Raw genomic sequence first — 20,732 nt, 5'->3', positions numbered from 1 at the left:
AGTTCATGGCAGATAGTGAGACTCAGAAGCTTGAATGGAAGTACTTCTTCAAGAGGATTGTTGAGAAAGTAAATGTGGGGGAGGGGGTTTACATATGGTCCTTTCGGAGAGACATAGTGAGTGAGAGTGTGAGATTTGTCAGGATTGAAAGACAGGTTCCACGTGTTCGATCAGTTTGTGATTTTGTCCAGATCTGCAGAGAGTGAAGAGGCTGCTGTCTGCCGATGAGAGGGAGGACAGATGGTATGACAGAGGGTGGAGTCATCAGCAAAGAGATGAGGATTTTTTCAGAGAGTCAGAGAGATCATTGATGAAATCCAGAAAAAGCACAGGGCCCATAACACTGCCTTGAGGAACTCCAGCCCGGACCAGAAGAGGGGATGAGAGAATTGCATTAAGGGCCATGTGTTAATTGAGACAGGAGAGGAAGTCTGCACACCATGAGTGGAGATTGCCTTGGATACCATCGAAAGAGAGAGTTTGGTGAGAATGGCAGGGTGCCAGACCATGTTGAAAGCACACGATATGTCGAGGGAGACGGCTCTGATCTCATGTCTAACATTGAGGATCTCCAATGATTGTTGGGAAAGCAGAAGTAGCATGTCCAGGGTAGAGTGACCTGGTCTAAATCCTAATTGATGATCATAAATCAAGCCATTGGAGAAGGGGAAGGATTTATTGTCTGAAGCGATGATGGATTCCATGACCTTGCTGATGATTTGGAGCAGGGTGATTGGTTTGTAGTTGCAGGGATCTTTATTTTCCTCATACTGTTGTTAAATCCTTCCCTTCCCTTCCCCCCCCCTTTCACACTGCCTTCCCTTTCCCTCCCCTCATGCTGCATTCCCTTTCCCTTCCCTCATGCTGCCTTCCCCTTCCCTCCCCTCACACTGCCTTTCATTGCCCTCCCCTCATGCTGCCTTCCCTGTTTATGTTCTAATTCATAAGGAATGTAATATCTCACACCCTTTTCTTGTAAGTATCCTTAAATACAAAAATTATCATTTTCTTGAAGCCTTCTTCCTGTCATTTATGTATTAAAAATATTGATATATCAATTCTTATGACATTCTTTTTTACTTTCTTTTTAAAAAATTAAATTCTCATAATCTAAAAAGTTGGGAGGAAGAAGACGAGGTTCTTTTTTGATGTATCCAAATTTGATTTCTTTTTACATTTCTGAATAACACAAAATAGTTGCATTATATCTTCAATATTATAATCATTTCGTTTCTTTTTGAGTTTAAATAAACCAATAATGTCTTCTTTTTGAAGACCAGTATTAAAACCTTGTGAGAGTAGTGATACTCAGGTTGAAAGCTTGGCTTTGTGAAAATTATGAAATTATCAAAATCTAAAAAGTTGTGAGTAAGAAGCATCTTCAAAAGCAAACAGGTTTTCCCATATCCACTTGAACCAACTATTAGATATCTTAATTAATTTGGAAGATTTTTATGGTTGTTAAATTTTGTCTTCTTTTCCCAAATAGGTAAAAAATCATTCATTTATATATTTAGAAAATAAATCATCTAATTTTTATTGGCTTTTATTAGAAACAATGTTTTATCGAAAGTTCAGGTTTAATTTCAAGATAATCCATTATTTTATTTATATGTTATGTTAATATTTCCCTGAAAATGACAATCGTGAATAATAAATAACATCAATCATTGAAACATTACCCTCATTTTATTGTTAGAAAAGGTGTGTTATTACCCTCTTAATTTATATTCAGTTCTCTTATTAATCTTGTGAAGTAATTCATTTTTGGTGTCATTTTGGAATAGTTATGGTCCTTCATATATTCTATGTTGTCATTAAATAGAAGATGATAACAGAATTATACATTGTTTATGAACTTTTGTCTCTGTGTTTAGCCCTCTTCTTTCACAAGCTGGACAATTCTCTAATTTATCGTAGTATAGGGAGTATCGGGAAATTCATGATGGGTTAGGGTTAGGGTTAGGGTTAGAGCATATCGTTTGTCCAACATATCGTTTGGCATATTGTTTGTATCCAGCATCTTTTATATCGCATGTTTTCACTTAAACTAAAATTCATCTTCAGTATCACTATTATAATATTCATAAGCATCTTTATAATATTCATACACATTGGTATAACCATCTTCATCATGTATAAAACTACTTTTATATCTATCATGTGAATACAAATTCACAGTATCATAGCTGTCTTCTGTGTTAATAGAGATACTGTCAAAATCCCGAAAAGCTTCAGCCGGATAACAACTCATTGATTAAGAGAAAAAAAAAATAGTTGAGAATTTTAGTTTAAGTAAAGATTTACTTCATAAATATGAGGAAGATATATAGCAACACATTGTGATGTCTGGAATGAAGACTACAACTAATATAAGAAACACCTTCAATCCAACAAACACACATTCAATTTGTTTTGTCTAAGATCTCCATTAGAGCAAGAAGAAAAAATACATTGTGATGTCTGCTCCCTTCATGTGCAGCCTTTTTGGCTGCTGGTTGCATCATTGGTTAGGGGCAAAACTATGCTACTGATGCAGTGCCCCAATTACCAGTACACTGGTGCTCATTTTGCCAACCTTAGAAGGATGTCAACCCCCTAATATTAATTCAGCAGCCAACAAGGCTTGAACTCGGGACCTTAGGATCCCAAGTCAGATCCCAAGCCACCACCCTCACTGCTAAGCGAAGCTAGGCTCTGTGATGTCTGCTAAAAGCACTTATTGAAAGGCAGGTATAACGAACACCTTCAATCATGCAAACACAAGGAGAATGAAGAAGGTATGCTTGAATACTTCATTGAAAACATTGATAAAGCATTTGAATGACATATAAAAATAAAAACTTTTTGGTTCAAAGAACCAGAACCAACATCAATAGCTGAGGCAAATGAGGTGGTTAAACTATCTATTGAAACTCTAATTTAAAAATAACCTTGAGCAAAATCAATACTTTCAAGTTTTATATGGGAGTAAAAATTAATATGTTAAGAGAAGGTGCTGAAAATTCAGCTTATATGAGAACATACCCCCCTGACTTTATCACATCATTCTAAGACTTTTTAGTTTGTGATGTTTATGATAAACTTCAGAGATCTGAAATAGACATTGATGACAGTGTGGCAGGTAATGGATTTGATTTCAATTTGTGTATAATCCAAAAAAAAGATTTTTCAAATATTACACCCTCTTAATGCTTCATCTTATATTGATTTACCAAGAGAGAAAAAGCGGTTGGTAATATTCAAAACAAAGATGATAAATGTTTCCGATGGTCTATTCTTTCCTTCCTACAGTACACCCTCCACAATGGAAACCAGAAGGAGTATTTCATTTCAAAAAATATGAAAATACTTTAAATGTTAAAGGTCTAAAGCTTCCATTGTCATTGACAGATATTCCAAAATTTGAGAAAATGAATTATCTATCTGTCAATGTATATGGATTAACGGATATAAACGAAGTTCAGATAATAAAAATTTCAGTCAACTATAAAAATGATGAAACACATATCGACCAAACACATATCGAGCTTCAAATTCGCGCAAAAAAAATGCTCAAATTACCCTAAAACAAGCTTTTTAAACCAAACAAAAGCATTGTCTGACTCAACTTTTTGTTCTCCATCACTATTCTGAAGCGAAAACGTGTGATTTCATTGAAATAGTGAGTATTCTAGCTTCAAATTCGCGCAAAAAAATGCTCAAATTCTGTGCTATTGTTCAAAGGAAAATTCGCATTATGATTGCATGAAAAATTTATCAAGATTAACTACTTCTCAAGTAGTCAATGGAACTAGTAAAACATATTCCTGTAAGCAGTCTCAACTTCTTTCACACAAAAGAATGGTTAAACCAACAATTCAAAATACTGCAATAATCATAAATCAACCGTAATTAAGATGCCAAAAGCAGGTTCAAATGAGGCATTCAAAGAAGTAAATAAGTTTATGAAGCATCCATTTGTGATATACGCTGACTTTGAAAATATACTCATAAAGAGATTCTGTTTCTCCAAATTCAAATCAAGCATACACAAGTAAATACCAAAAACATACTCCTTGTGGTTTCATTATATCTAATCATCTGTTGGTGATGACTACAACAAGTTAGAACTCCACAGAGAAGATGCCTCCCAAGAGTTTGTAAAACGATGGGAAAAAGACTGGATTTCATTATTATCTAAGATAATGCTGAAAACTTAAAACCAATGCATTAACAAAGAAAGAGAAAAATAGAATGAGGAAAAATAATAACTGTCATATTTGTGAGAAGGAAGTTAGTGAAGGTCCAACAGTAAGAGACCACTGCCATCTCACTGGGGAATATAAAGGTCCAGCTCATCAAAGTTGTAATCTTAATTTTAAACTTCCCTCTTTCATTCCAGTCTTTCTTCACAACAATGCTCTCTATGATACACATCTACCATATAAAACACAATGTATGTTTGTGTATTTGTTTGTGTGATGTCTGTCCACCTTCGAAACAACAATTTAAGAAGGGTTTTAAAGGCCAAGCTTTTAACATGACTGTGTGTTCACTATGGTCTATTTTTTTCAGGATAAAAAAACTCAAAAAACATAAACAGACATCTAAATTAATTAATAAACCAAGTTTTCAAAGAGCAGAGGTGTTTTCTGAAAACTTTTGTGCTATGCATATGAAGAAAGAGCATTGAAATGGATATACCCATTTACAGAGGAACATCAATTCTTGATTTGTCAAAGTTTATGTATGACTACTTATACAACAACCTAAAGAAGAGATATGACGACGGACATAATAACGTTAATAATGTACAAAAACATATCGAGGCCCCACGTAAAATGCTCTTGAAATTCATAAGTATAGCATCTATCACTGTTTCCAAAACATGAGAAAATATAACAAAAGTGAACGATAATATACAATGAGATGCTAGCCTCAATTATTCAGTGATGATGGAATGTCTTTATTGAGAAAGAAATGAAAAAAAAAAGTACTTTGAATTTTTTTTTCACTCTTCCACAATTAGTCTGCACCAATGCCAGAGCCCAGAATTGATTGTAAATATTGAATAATGTGTCTTGAAGTTGTAGAAGAAACATGAAGATGTATATTTTACATGATGTCGTGGCAGCTTGCATCAGTCGCATTGTAATGCCAGGATACAGAATAGATTGATTTTGTGTTCTTGCCATTCCCACAACCAGTGAGAGCAGTACCACACAAGCCACCGAACATCTGGGAGCCATTTTGTTGTTGTTATTGTTCTTGTTTTGCTGCTGAAAATCACGCACAATATTAATCAATTTTATGAAAGAGCAATCAAAAGTCGTTTTAATGAAAATATATAGTTAGTCTGTTTTTTTAATGTGGAATTTATTTTCTCCATTTAATATTGCAGCACCTGTCTGCATAATGTTGTCTTGCCTTTGTCTACATCATCAAAGTGCAGAATATCAATGATTTTTCATATCTGTGTGGAGCATGTCTAATTACTAAAACAATGCGTATATTCTTTTCGACTGTGGCTCAAACATATTCATCAAGAAGTTACATTATGAAACAGCTTCATATGCAATTAGGCCATGAGCCAGACCCGGTAATTTTTGCCCACCAGGATGCCACTGATTCCATCTGAGGGGAATAATGCTCATCATAATTTTTGGCAGGGTATACATCTCCACAGTAAGAAACTATGTGATAGCATTGCATTGGTGATAGCCTTTTGTGTGTTATTAGTCATTTAGTAACCCCATCCCAAAATAAACTTTTCTGAAACCAGCGTAAGACAGAAGAAGAAATTCTATTTAAAAGTAATGGTTCTCTCTTGTTATAGGCTATATCTTCTTGAAAATGGTTAGGCACATAGCTCATGTTATTTGCTTTTCAAAACAGTTGTTAAAACTAGCCTAGCATTTAGTGTTTGCAATTACAGGCACTGATAGTCCAATGCTGATACATTGCAGACATATCCATCTTTGAGTCAGACGATGGGGAAAGTTTCGATGAGGATATTGAAGAACTGGATAATGATTATGATTTTTAATTTCATCTTGAACATTTTATATCACTTACAATCAGTGCATATGATCAGAGATGTCTTAGAAACTACAAAGGACCCGTCTTTGGTTCATAAGACAATATGTTTATCAGCAACACATTGGGCCTAGGTAATGGCCTTGTTAGTGTGGAACACCACATTTGTGTTTCTATTCTGTAATTTTATGCCATACAACAGACGATTGTGTTTCATTTTCACCTTTGACTCATTCATCAGATTGCACATGATTAACCATCTTGCTACTGTCTTATTGGTTTATATTGTGTAATACGGGTGTTTGATACCTTCATATGTGCATTATTGAGCATCTAAATCCCTGAAATTCTGTATTTTTTGAGAAATTACAGGGAAAAAACATTAATCTTGTTCATGAACATGCTATCATTTAGCTTTGTTTCATTCTTGGAAAGTATCCTCCAATAACATCAGGGGAAATTACATGACATTGACCAAACTCCATAAATCCATCCAAATTCGGTATTTTTTTCATTTGGGGGGTGGGGTAACATTGTCTGCTATACTGATCTTAATATACAACATACAAAAAAGAAATTTAGATTTTTAGATTTCTTCATAAATTTGCTAAACACCCATGTAATTATATTGTTCCAGATCTTTTATTTACTTTCCACTGTAAATGATAGACAAATACTTTTCTAAAGGCGTTATGATTTATCACACAGGAAATAGACACTGATATACAAGTGTCACCAATGACATACCTTTCAACCTAGGCATGTTTAGCACTTTTTGTTGAGAAGCAAATGATCCTAACAAAAGGTGAGGAAAATTTTAATGTTAATGTTTGACTGATAAAAATTGTTGTTAGGTTGAAGTAGGATGTCTTACACTGGCCATTTTGCACAAAAGCTTATTTAAGGGTAGGCATATAAACAGGATGATAACACACAAAAAGCTACCACTGATGCAATGCTGTCACATATTTTCTAACTCTAGGGTTGTATACCTTGCCAAAGATCATTATGAGAATTATTCCCCCCAGAGGGTACCGACCAACCCAACTGGCTCATGGACTAAATCAAAATCTAATTCATTGCTGGATTTACAGCTAAACTTGGCAGAATTGATGTTTATTTTAACTACCAGGCATGAGGGTTCTAGGCACACTTTTTCTTGCATTGTTTCTAGCTATAATTTATTTATTTTGAAACTCTAAGAATGGAAAACAGGTGCAACAAATATGTATTAACGCCGCTTGTCAGGAGCCAATCACAGTGCAACTATCCTTGCATAGCCAATCAGTAGCGTCTTGCGACTTGTCGCCAAACCACGTGAAGCATATATATATATACATATATATTTTGTGTATATATATATATATATATATATATATATTGTCGAGTCTCATCTACTTGTTTGTGTGTGTGTGTGTTTAAAAAAAACAATTCTAAAAGAGCAAGTCTCATGGAAGAGCAAAATTAAATTGAAAGTGGAGGTAGCAAGGCAACGATTTAGCACAATCGGCAAGGGGATAAATTAACAGGAAAGGAAAGGAAGAGAGAGAGAGAGAGAGAGAGAGAGAGAGAGAGAGAGAGAGAGAGAGAGAGAGAGAGAGAGAGAGAGAGAGAGAGAGAGAGAGAGAGAGAGAGAGAGAGAGAGAGAGAGAGAGAGAGAGAGAGAGAGAGAGAGAGAGAGAGAGAGAGAGAGAGAGAGAGAGAGAGAGAGAGAGAGAGAGAGAGAGAGAGAGAGAGAGAGAGAGAGAGAAGAGAGAGAGAAGAGAGAGAGAAGAGAGAGAGAAAGAAGAAACACTGAATCAGAAATTTAAGGAGGTTGGGTTTGGAAGGGTAATGGGTTTATAAAGATCATGGATCAAAGATCAGGATGGGGATGACATGAGGTGTTGGTATGCTGCCTGCTTGAAGGCCTGGATGGAAGAGTGAGACAGAACAGCATGTGGGAGACAGTTCCATAGACAAGAGAAGTGAGGAATAAAAGAGTTGAGGTGTGCAGTCAGCCTGAATTTTAGAAGTTTAACAAGGAGTGGGTTACTGGAAGAAAGTGTGCATCATTGCTGTCAAACCTCGACTCAGATTCTGCAACCGGTCCAGACGGCATCAGCCCACATGTCCTAAAAACCTGCTCCTCTGCTCTTGCTCACCCTCTCTCTGTTCTGTTCACCCTCTCATTTGCTCAAGGTCATCTGCCATCTGCTTGGAAATCAGCAAACAATGCTGCTCTGCATAAAAAGGTGCAAAAACAGATCCTTGCAATTACAGATCAATCAGCCTTCACCCAATCATCTCTTCAGACATTGAATCCTTCCTCTTCTCCAATGGCTTGATTTCCGATCATCAATTTGGTTTCAGACCAGGTCACTCTACCCTGGATATGCTGCTTCTGCTCTCCCAACAATGGATGGAGGTCCTCAATGCCAGACATGAAATCAGAGCCATATCCCGAGACAAATCGAGTGCTTTCGATACGGTCTGCCACCCTGCCATGCTCACCAAACTCTCTTTCTATGGTATCCAATGCCATCTCCACTCACGGCTCGCAGACTTCCTCTCCTCTCGCAGCCAACGTGTGGCCCTAAATGGAGTTTTCTCATCCCCTCTTCCTGTCCAGGCTGGAGTTCCTCAAGGCAGTGTTCTGGGCCCTGTTCTTTTTCTGGTTTTCATCAATGATCTCTCCGACTCTGGAAAATCATCTATATCTCTTTGCTGATGACTCCACCCTCTGCCATACCAACTGCCATCCCTCAGACCAGCCAGCCACAGCTTCTTCGCTCTTTGCAGATCTGGATAAATTCACAAACTTGGCTAACATGTGGAACATGTCTTGCAATCCTGACAAATCTCACACTCTCACTATGTTTCTCTGAAAGGACCGTTTGGAACCCCCCTCCCCCTCCCCACCACCCATCCACTTTCTCAACAATCCTCTGGAAGAAGTCCTTTCATTCAAGCTTCTGGGTCTCACGATCTGTCATGATCTTTCCCGGGAAAGCCACATTTTCAACCTGGCCTCCAAAGCCAGTCGCCAACTGGGCATGTTCCGTAATGCAAAGTCCTTCCTCGGCCCACTTGAGCTCCTGACCACATACAAAGTTATTGTCTGCAGCCTGATGGAGTACTGCTCTCCCCTTTGTGCTAGTCCTCCTGCCTCTAACCTTTCTCGGCTTCACGCTGTGGAAACCAAGGCATTTAGGATCACTGGTATCTCCTGCATTGACGCTGAGTCTTTGGGCCTCTCACTCTCACCCGTCAGGCAGGTCGGTGGTCTTTCTGTCTTCTACCATCTCCTTTCTGGTCTTGCCCCCCCCCACTCTATCTACGATATGTCACCCCCTCCCCATAATTCCGCAGGGCGCTCAAGGTCCACCAGCAACTCCTTTCTGGTAAAACCAACAAAATCACGAATCACTGCTCACCTTCACTCTTTCATTCCTCTTTTTCTCCACCTTTAGAATAAACTCCCACACTCTCTTCAATCCCATTCTTCTTTCCAGGTCTTCAAAACAGCTGTTCACCACCACCTCTTATCTTTCCCCATCCAAAACCATGGTCTTTACTACCCCCGTTAATCAACCCCAAACCCACTTCCTTCAAATTTCCTGCCTTCCTTCCCGAAAGTTCCCTGTTGTGTAAGGTCCTGAAAGTCCCTGTGGTGTCCTGTCCATCTTGTTTACCCCATGTTCCCCGCCCCATCCCTCTCCCTTCCACATATCTCCTCATGTCTCTGTTCCCCACTGTTTTGTCCTTCCCACTTCCACCCCTCTTGTCTCATACCCCCCTTGCTGTGCATTGTGTGTTAGCTCTCATACGAGCCTCGACAATGTATGCAAAAAAAAAAAATCCTGGAGTGTGTGGAAGGAAGGAGGACTGAAAGCATATTGGCAGCAGGATAAAACAGAGACTACTGACCTGCTTGTGGTCTGAGAGCAATAGACCTTGTGCTTCAGCCACATCATTGGAGATTCAAATAATTTTGAGAACTTTAGATTCCACAGAATCCATGAGCGACAGATGTGATGCTGGACCGCCAGCAAATAGTGGAGAGCAGTACTCCATTAAGCTATGGACGTTGGTCTTGCTGGCCTTATGCCACCAAGCTTTTATTTCTACCTTTACTGCTTTCAGTTTTTTGTTGGGAATTCCAGCCTCCACTGGGAGAGGGGAGGAGAGTATTCCATTGATGGGAAGTCAGAAATCCAGGAATAAAGGTGGAATTCTATTCCACAGGCAGAGAACTTGGCAAGCAAGGCAGGATGCCAGACTCTGTTGAATGCATGAGATATGTCCAGGGAGATCATCCTAAAGTCTTGTTTGAGATTGAGGACCTCCAATCATTGTTGAGAGAGAAGCAGAAACATGTCCAGAGTTCAGTGAGTGGGATGGAATCGAAACTGATGGAATGTTTGAAAACAGGCCAGTCAGGCCAGGTTCGATCTGTGACCTGCTACAGGTACCATGTAAACCTGTACTAACCTGTTCCATGGTCGGGTTGTCGGCGACTAAACCGTCTCCCCCACCAGGTTTTCTGGTGAGGAGGGTGTTTGGATATGGACACCCAGCAGGATTAAAAACAAAACCTGTCAAAGGGCGGAGGAGCTCCTTGTGAGCCAACGGCCATCCATATCTAGTGCCCAACTGTGTCTGCGGACGTCCTCCTGCAGTTGGGTCACTTCTTATTAGGAGGTTGGTGGCAGGATTTGCACTCCGGCCACCATAAAACCCTTCATTCCGCAAAACGCAAAAACGCAAAAAAATCTGAAAACCCACTCCGTGGGAGTACCTCCTGTGCAGCTTCCCTTCGCAGGGCAGCTCACCGGATGACGGGATTGGGGCAAAGCCTTCGGGACCCCCAATCTTTGATAGGAGGGAAACCATGGGGTAACATCCCTGGGTCAGATTGCGGGAGAGTGTGTCGGAGTGGTGCTGAGGTGTCGTCCACCAGACGGCGGTCTCCTTGGGTTAACCTGAGGCGGTCCCTTTGGGTGGGTGCCTGGAATGTCCTATCCCTAAGAGAGGATGATCACCTGTCTCTGTTATCATCTGAGCTCAAGCGTTTGGACATCGGGATTGCAGCTCTCTCTGAGGTTCGGAGACCGGATTGCGGCGAGATAATGGTGGGTGGTTACACCTACTATTGGTCTGGTCGCTCTGATGGTTACCATACCCAAGGAGTTGCTGTAGCTGTGTCCAATAAGCTGACCCCAATGATAATTGAGGTAACACCGGTCAACGAGCGTATTATGAGATTAAGGATTCGTCACTCCTTAGGTGTCATTTCCCTGGTCTCTGTTTATGCTCCGACTGAGGCGAGTGATCTCACCGTGAAGGATGCATTCTACGCCACACTCGAGTCTGTGGTTGATCAGTGCCCCAGACGAGATACACTTCTTGTCTTGGGGGATTTCAATGCATCGACTGGAACTGATAGGGACGGTTATGAGGTGTGTGTTGGTCCCCATGGGTCAGGAACTATGAACCAGAATGGCACTAAGTTCCTTGACTTTGCAAGAAGTCATGGACTTAGGGTGGCTGGTTCATGGTTTCAGCGCCCACAAGCTCATCGCTGGACTTGGTATTCCAACGCTGGCGGTGTGGCAAAGGAGATTGACCATGTCCTCATTGACGGTCGTTGGAGGATGATCCAGAACTGCAGGGTCTACCGGAGTGCTCAGTTCCTCAATACTGACCACAGGCTTGTTGTAGCAACTCTAAAGCTGCACCTTAAATCCTGGAGAATGGTACCATCCCAGCCGAGGCTGGATGTTGCCAAGCTCAGGGATGAGAGAGTAGCTGAGGAGTTTGCGAACAGGCTGAGTGGACACTTGGGGGGTCTGGGTACTTTGGGGGGTCCTGAAGAGTTGTGGAGCGCCTTCAAGACCACCGTCCTTGATGTTGCCGGTGGATGCCTTGGAGCTCACCGCAGGGCAAAGAAGAATTTTGTCTCTCAAGGGACACTGGATACCATTGACCAGAGTCACAGGGCCAGGCTGAATGGCAGAGCTGAGATGTTCAGGGAGCTGAGGCGTAAAACTGTACGTGCACTGAGGGTGGACAAGGAGGCCTATGTGCGAGGAATCTGTGAGGGGGTAGAGCATCATCTGTGGACAGGTGATTCTCGTCCCGCTTACAGCGGAATTCGCGCATTACGTTCATCCAAGCCCATCCCTCGGAGCACTACAGTTCGAGCAGAGAGTGGTAGGCTCTTGACAGAGGAGTCTGAAGTGAAGGCCTGCTGGGCCGGTTACTTTGAGCGGTTGTACCAGGCTGATCCCCCAACTGTCGAGTTGGACGTCAAGGGTGTTACAATCCCTGTTGCTGACCCTCGAATCAATTGTGGTCCACCTACGCTTGTGGAAACACGGGCTGCGGTGAACCAGTTGAAACGGGGCAAAGTTCCAGGGATCTGTGGCATCCATGCCGAACTTCTCAAGGCTGGTGGAAATGCTGCACTCGTGTCGTTGCATGCAGTTTTGTGCTCTGCCTGGAACACAGGCATCATCCCAACTGACTGGAAGAGGAGCCTTGTTGTCCCTCTCTGGAAAGGGAAGGGTGATCGCCAAGACTGCAACAACTACCGAGGGGTGACGCTGCTCTCAGTGCCGGGCAAGGTCTTTGCTCGGATAATTCTCGATAGGGTTCGCCACCATCTGCTTGAGCACCAGCGTCCAGAGCAGTCAGGCTTTACACCAAAGAGGTCAACGATTGACCGTATCCTTGCTCTTCGTGTCCTCACCGAACGCAGACGAGAGTTTCGGCAGGGGCTGCTTGCAGCCTATGTTGATCTCTGTAAAGCGTTCGATTCAGTGAATCGGGATGTCCTCTGGAGGATTCTTGGTCTTCGTGGGGTGCCACCAAAACTGATCGATCTGATGTCTGAACTCTACTCTGGTACTGAGAGTGCTGTGAAGTGTGGTGGTACCATCTCTGACTTATTTCCAGTTGTTACTGGAGTTCGTCAGGGATGTGTACTGGCCCCACACTTTTCAGCACTTGTATGGACTGGATTCTAGGGAGGATGTCGGAGAGATCAAGTTGCGGTACGTCATTTGGGAATGTCAAGATCTCGGACCTTGACTTTGCAGATGATGCAGTCATCTTTGCGGAGACTTTAGACATCCTTTTGGGGGCCCTCAAGGTGCTGAATGAGGAGTCGGAGCCGTTGGGATTACGGGTTTCTTGGGTCAAAACAAAGATCCAGGCTTTCGGTGACATCTTGGATGCTGCTGTCCTGTCTGTGTCTGTTTGTGGTGAGGATGTTGAGGTCGTGGAGAGATTCACTTACCTTGGCAGTGATATTCATGTCTCTGCTGGCTGCGAGTCAGAGGTCAATAGACGTCTGGGTCGGGCCTGGGGAGTCATGGATTCACTGGATCATGGGGTGTGGCGCTGCCGGTACCTGTGCGGGAGGATGAAAGTCCGAGTCTTCAGGTCCTTGGTACTTCCAGTCTTGCTCTATGGGTGCGAGACTTGGACTCTGACCAAGGATCTGAGACGGAGACTTAATTCCTTTCGTACCAGGTCTCTTCGGAGAATCCTTGGCTATCGCTGGTCGGATTTTGTGTCCAACGAGCGGTTGCTGAGAGAGACTCGGATGAGATTTGTTACCTGCATAGTCCCTGAGCGTCAGTTGCGGCTGTATGGACATGTGGCTCGTTTTCCTGACTCTGATCCTGCTCACCAGATTCTCTCAGCGAGGGAGTCTCATGAGTGGAGGAGGCCAGTGGGTCGACCACGTGCCTCATGGTTGCAACAGGTTGACCATCATCTCAAGGAGATGGGGATGGGCCTGGCGTCTGCCTGGGGATGGCCAGACGGAGGCCCCTGGAGTACCGGCGGAAAGTGGACGCAGCGACGTGCTGTTCTGGCACATGCTCCCATACCTGACCTGACCTGTTTGAAAACAGGAAAGACTTGAGCATTTATCAATGTGAATAATAAAAATGTTTTTGTCCAAATCAATTTTTTTTTTAACCATACACTGCTCAGGTCCTTGGCGATTGTTATGTTACCATTTTCAATTTTATGCGACTAGTGGTTTGGGAACAGATGCAAAACTGACAAAGAGACGGTGAATTATAATAAGATTCACCATCCGTCCGTCCATCTGTTCCCAGGTACCGCGAAAACGGCTGAACTGATCGCAACCATTTTGGGGGTCTGTAATCCTGGGACCCTTTGGAGTAAAACAGGCATAAATATAATAACATGACCCCCTTGATGGCTCTGGGTGCTTCTAGTATTCTAAATGAGTTGTGAGAGCTTGAGGGAATAATAATGATAAGAATAACAATTTTGGTTTTATTTACAAACACTAAGCATGAGGAAAAAGTCACAAGATAAGGATATTTGGTTTTCAAGGGATAAGTAATAAAAAAATACATGGAGATAAATCAACGTCAAAAGTAAAAACAGAAAAAAAGCTCTCCTATTCAAAATGTTTAACACAACTAAATTAATAGCTCATTGAAAATTTATGAAAACTTTACATAAAGGAGAACCAAATTCAGCACATTAACAATAAAACATAAGTTGAAAGAAATTTGAGAGCTAATAAGTAAAAGTGCAAAAAGGAACAAACAATACATAACAGACAATGTACAAGCAACAAACAAGATTAAAGATCGAGGATGACGAAAGTGATGTAAACACAAGGGCAAATTTTTAAAATTCAGAGATTACAATCTTCAACAATTGGACAAGGAATGGAATGGGGGACTGTATCATTTTTTGTATCATTTGTATCATTTTTTCGAGTTTATGGCATATCAATTTGTTTTGAGTTTCTTAAGCCAAGTCTCGATACCAATGGTTGGGTTTGTGGAAAAGGGTGGCAATGATGACTGGAAACGAATGCAGACTTAGCAAAGTGTATGACGAGTTTAATGTCACGACCAGCAAAGCAAGCAATAATTAAAGCATGCATAAGGTCAGCATGGACTGACAGGATGGCCGAGACCAAGAGGTATGCATACTTGCCTCTAAGCTGTATTGCCTGGGATTGAATCCTGACCCAGCTATAAACTGTCATCCCAATGTTTCACAGGCAGGGTGTGTGTGTGTGTGTGTGTGTGTGTGTGTGTGTGTGTGTGTGTGTGTGTGTGTGTGTGTGTGTGTGTGTGTGTGTGTGTGTGTGTGTGTGTGTGTGTGTGTGTGTGTGTGCCACCCCTCAGATGGACATTGAACCAGAGTACCACCTGACGACATTAGTTGGCGGACATTAAAGATCCTGTGGTATCCTTGATGAAGAGTAGGCGAGCCATTGCCAGCACCATGAATAAATTCCAAATTTCTGCCCTAACTACTGCTGGGGGAGGGATGACAAATTGCCGAGCATGATCATAGGATGAAAACTGCTTCTGCAGATCCAACACTCTAACACAGTGTAAGGTGCATCGGATCGGAAAAGGTCAGCAGAGGGTAGATGATTTGGAAAGGTGGTCATTCGCAAACTCTCTTTTGGACTCGCTTGATATCTGCAACTTGGGATTATCGTGACACCTGAACTCCATGCAGGTGCTGCAAATTCTAAGACAGGGCGAATTTATGAGAGAAGAGGCAGGTACACCTGCTGACAGTGATGTAATGTATTTTTGTGGAAATTACTTCTCGGGAGTAACATTGCTTCGCTTAATTTGGTTATCTCTGTAGTAAATATCTTTGAGTAAATGTGAGATAATTTAATCATGATATTTGATATACTGTTGGGTCCTGCTCTTTGCAGATTCACGATTGCCAGACCCTGCATATCTGTCGTTTATAAAATGTGACCTGCTTCAACATTCACGGCTCTGTGCTTCACGTATTCGTGGTTTTATCATGGATTTTTTTCAGGGACGTATTTGCAGTTTTTCACGGGCATATTTGCGATTTTTTTTTTTTGCGTTTTAACGGTTTTTGCGTGCCTATTCATGTTTTTCTGTGGGCATACTCGCGGTTTTTCATGGGATTTTTGATTTTCCATCATGAATCACGAACTGCCGGGAACCTATCCCCCCTTTTTCCATTGAAACAATAGCCCACTATTCGCAGAATCGCTATTCGCCGCATTTTCCAGGAATGTATCCCCCATGAATATTAGGGTCCAATAGCATGTCACTTTATGTAGAGATTGATGTCGTACAACCTCTCGAATGTATGTATCTAAGAACTGCTATCCCTTTGAAACTTTATTTAATGTTCTACCCTCTGTAATCTGTCTTGTAAATTATTTGAAGCTTCGGGGTGGGCCATCCGCCCATAGTTTAGGTGGGAAAAGCCTCCTTCCACTATCCCCGTGGCCCCCGCAGAACCAGCACGATCAGGGTGAAAGGTCAGGGAATGGTTCCCTCATCCCCAGACGAGACTTCGGCTCAATTGTGAGTGAATAGGTCGGGGTGCACGGTACGTCAAAAGGTTGGGACCAGATACTGTATTTGCTTGTGTGTTGAGGAGATACACAGGAACCATCATGCTGAAGGCTGCATTAGTCTGCAGGGCTGCCACGTGAGAGCCATGCCCCCATCACCCAGCCAGCCACACCTCTCCTCATCTTTACTGGCTGGAGAGCTGCAAGACTGTGCCTGCACTACCCCTTGCATCGGTTCCAAGCTGGGTCTTGCGACGACTCGGGTATTTCCTATCTTGTCACCTCTACCTGTTGTCTATCACATGTGGCATGACTGGGTTCCTAAGCTAGATAACTTAGAAATCTTCCAATCATTTGTTGGCTTTGTGGACAAGGGATTTTATTGTCATTATTATTATTGTTATTGCTTCCATTACTTGGTTACACTTAGGCCAAAAAAAAAAAATGTTGCATTGCCGTAACGGGTCACTGAAAAATAGGGTAGGTCGGTCGGGATCTTTTTTTTTTTTCCCCAATAAATCCCTCCCAAAATCTCCCCCGGCTCGAGTACCACCCTTTTTGTCGGCGGGTTCTGTCCGAAACATTTCCGGGTTTTTGCGATCGCGATCGCAATCAACAAGATACTTGAAAACGATAGCAAAACAACAAAAATAGCAATAAAATAGGGTCGGCAAAATTTTTCGATAGCAAAAAAACAAAAAAAAAACGTAGGGTCGGCGGAATTTTTAGGGTCGGGCGGGTTACGCCAATGCAACATTTTTTTTTTTTTGGCCTTAGCTGGTGATTAGAGATCAGGCATACTGCACCGAATTGGCACAACACATCGGCTGACTTCGCTGACTCAAGATGTCTCTTGTGGAATTTAGGGAAATAAAAACGTTCAGGACTATACAGAACCAACCCCTTCAAATAAAATGGGACTTCAAGCACTGAAAGAGCCTTTATGTGTGAACGCTTTCTCTTTTGCTCCGACGAAAGATAAGGTCCGAAATGTCAACTTCACTTTTATTCATGACAGCTCAATTAGCGTTTAAAATTTTAAGGTATTTTTTTATTTTTTACTTGGTTTGTTTCTTCTTACTGCCCATGCAGATCACTAATTACCTCCACCACCAAAGGTGAAGGTTATGTTTTGACCCCTCTCTGTCTGTTACTTGCAAAATCGAAGATTTTTCAAGTATATTGGTCAAGTCGATTTTGTTATTACTTGGTGAAAAAATTGGAATTTTTTTTTTTTTTTTTTGCCAAGTATGTTGGTTGGTCTGCAGCATTTGGCTGTTTGTCTGTTTGTCACACGATTTTTGGCTACAGTTTTCAAGCCAATCGTTTTGAAATTGTGTGTGTGAGTGTGTGTGTGTGTGTGTGTGTGTGTGTGTGTGTGTGTGTGTGTGTGTGTGTGTGTGTGTGTGTGTGTGTGTGTGTGTGTGTGTGTGTGTGTGTGTGTGTGTGTGACGGGCCAAGGACAGCAACACAAAATTTTGGTGAAGATTCGAATCCGGATCCAGATTCGAGAATTTTTCAGGTGAGGTGAGAAAAAAAACTTTGCTATTGAGATGGGGCCAAAAAACAATATATAGCACAATATCTCAAAAGATTATGCATGGATTCATACGAAACTTGGTGGATAGGTTGGGAGTGCCACAAGGAAGAATTGGTTCAATTTTGGTGAAGATCTTAATCCAGATCTGGATACGAGAATTATTTGATTTTTAACTGATTCTTCGCCATTGAGAGATGGGGCCAAAAACTATGCATAGCATGTTATCTCTAAAAGTTGAGGATGACTTGTGACAAAATGAGGTGGAAGAATTGATTAGTTGACAAGAACAAGCCGATTCAATTTTGGTTAAGGTCCGGAATCAGATCCGACCTATCAGTGGCATACAAAATGTAAACTATTCAGCCTGACGGAGGTATGTTCTCGACAGAGTGCCGTTCTATTTCGCCAAGTTTGTCATTCTGAGTGATTTTTTTTCTACCTGCGTGTTTATCACCTACAGATCATAATTCTAAACCGATCGTCATGAAACTTTACCAAGTTGGAGAGTTACTCTCAACTGAGAAGCCTATTGATTTTGAGGTCAAAATTCAAAGGTTAGCTTGAGGTCAGATTTCTAAAATTATCATTTTTCATCCGATTGACTTGAAATTTGAACAATATTTGTATATTGCGTCACTGAATTGGGAAACGAATTATTTTTGAGGTCAAAGGTCAACTCAAGGACAGACTTCCAAAATCATCAATTTTTATTTGAAAAATTGTCAATTTTCATCCGATTGACTTGAGGGTTAAACAGCAATTGCATAATACATTACTGAATTGAGAGAACAACTATTTTTTAGATCAAATTGTCAAAGGTCAACTCAAGGTCAAACTTCTATAATTCTCAATTTCATTCTGAAAAATAATCAATTTTCATCCAATTGACCAAAGCTTTGATTAAGATTGTCAATTTTAATGTTAATGAAATGGACAATTTGATGTATCCATGAAACCTTTGGAGAGGGGGGGGGGTGGATTTTGCAAGTATCATGCTCTGCACATCTTTTTCTTCTTTGTCTGTCAATCGCTTAGAGGTTACAATTTAAAACTGATCTTCATGAAACTTCACCAAGCTGTAGATGTAGTCTCAACTGAGAACCCTATTGATTTTGAAGTCAAAGGTCATCTTGAGGTCAAATTTCTAAAATCGTTTTTGAACAGGATTTGCATATTGCTTCACTGAATTGGGAAATCAACTATTTTTGAGATCAAAATGTCAAACTTCTAAAATCAATTTCGATCTGAAAAATAATCAATTTTCATCCGATTGCCCTGAGCTTTGATTCAGATTGTCAATTTTAATCTCAATGAAATAGACAATTTGATGTATCCATGGCAACCTTTGGAGAGGGGGGGGTGGATTTTGCAAGTATTGTGCTGTGCACGTCTTCTTCTTCTTCCTGTTGTTTGTCTGTCGGTTTGTGTGCAGGATATCTCAAAAAGTTGTGGACGGATCCAGATGAAATTTGGTGGGCAGGTTGGGTGTGTTACAAGGATGAACCGATTAGATTTTGGTGAAGATCCGGATCCAGCTCCGACTACTAGAATTTTAAAAATCATTCTTCCCCATTGAGAGATGGGGCCAAAATGATATATATATATATATATATATATATATATATATATATATATATATATATATATATATATATATATATATATATATATATATATATATATATATATTGTTGCGAATTCGCGCCCGCCGGCATGCGAACTGCCACGTAACTCGAATCGCGGCACGTCGCCCACCGGACGGACAATTCTGTTGTGACCCTCTCGGACTAACGCCGGGAGCTAGTCACGGGTGGGCCTTTTGGCCTCACCACGATCGTGCCAATCGGCCCCCCCGCGTGGGATAGGGTTGTTCGCCAAACTCGACCTACCTAAGTACCCACGCGGAGGGTAGACCGGGCGATCGCACCTCGCCGCAGGTCGACTCCGGACACGGGCCACTTAAGCGACCCGTTCCATACTATCGGGATAACCAAGTGGTGTTATCGTCGGCCACGACGGTTCCGATTAATTATCGGGTGTATTAAGCCCACTACCAACCCTTTTTGTGAAGCAAGATGGAGATTCAATTAAAGAAAAGACGAAGCGAAACGGGAAAACAGTTCAACATGATGCACATTTATTCCGCGGCACACGGAGAGCACACATATACAATTGCAACAATTATGCACCTAAAGCAATTGCAACAAAAGAAACTCAACAATGCAGATCTACAACAGACTACGCGTGCACACGGCAACACTTACACAGTTTTACTTTACAGATGGCGCCAACAACACATTTACTCAAAAGCAAAAGAAAAGGGCCACCCTCAAAGACAAGGGGGCAGACGGGGCCTGTGGGCCAATATTTGCGCGGGACCTGAAAGAGCGGTCAGGTCTGCGAGACTGGGTGGATCCTACCCGTGTCTTTGTGATGAGCCGCAAATGTGGTGGCGCAGCGTTGCCCCGACTTCGTGCTCCTTCGCGGGTTTCGTTGGCACTGCTTGGAGTGGGGTGGGAATGGGGCCCCCTTTTTGCACTATCTCAGCGCGGGGGAAAAAGGGGGGGAATTGTTGATGCTCTGGGGAAAGAGTATAGCTGGCTTGCTTGGGTCCCGCGACGAGTGATTCCACCACGACCTCGTCGCCGACTGCCGTCTTCCTTGCCTCCGACCTGAGCTCTTCGGTCTCTTCCCCAATTCTCCTCAGCCGACTGCAGCAAACCACCTGTACGCCCTCGCCTCCCGACTCCACTCCGCGCTCCAACCCGACTCTGCCCAAAACACTCTCCGCTCTTCCAAGGCCGACTCCCCGCTCCTCCAAGGCCGACT

At 42.0% G+C, this 20,732-nt stretch overlaps 1 protein-coding gene across 3 annotated transcripts in view; it reads right to left on the bottom strand.

Annotated features, from left to right (window-relative positions):
• CETP (cholesteryl ester transfer protein) overlaps positions 1 to 20,732 on the bottom strand; it is a 101,237-nt gene that overhangs the window by 78,793 nt on the left and 1,712 nt on the right. Inside the window, exon 2 of one of the 3 annotated variants that reach the window (XM_085894819.1) lies at positions 5,102 to 5,261. The exons of 1 other annotated variant lie outside the window; for it this stretch is intronic. In XM_085894819.1, coding sequence (XP_085750945.1) covers positions 5,102 to 5,231 — 130 coding nt within the window. In that variant the 5' untranslated portion in view covers positions 5,232 to 5,261. The remainder of the gene's footprint in view (positions 1 to 5,101; positions 5,262 to 20,732) is intronic. One more of the 3 variants, XM_085894820.1, reaches the window with a different exon arrangement.

This window comes from Eptatretus burgeri, chromosome 9, assembly GCF_056783735.1.
Source record: "Eptatretus burgeri isolate ZD-2024b chromosome 9, Ebu_testis_v1, whole genome shotgun sequence".
NCBI lineage: Eukaryota > Metazoa > Chordata > Myxini > Myxiniformes > Myxinidae > Eptatretus > Eptatretus burgeri.
Note: the sequence above shows the minus strand (reverse complement) of the source record. Positions and strands in the feature narration are given on the sequence as shown.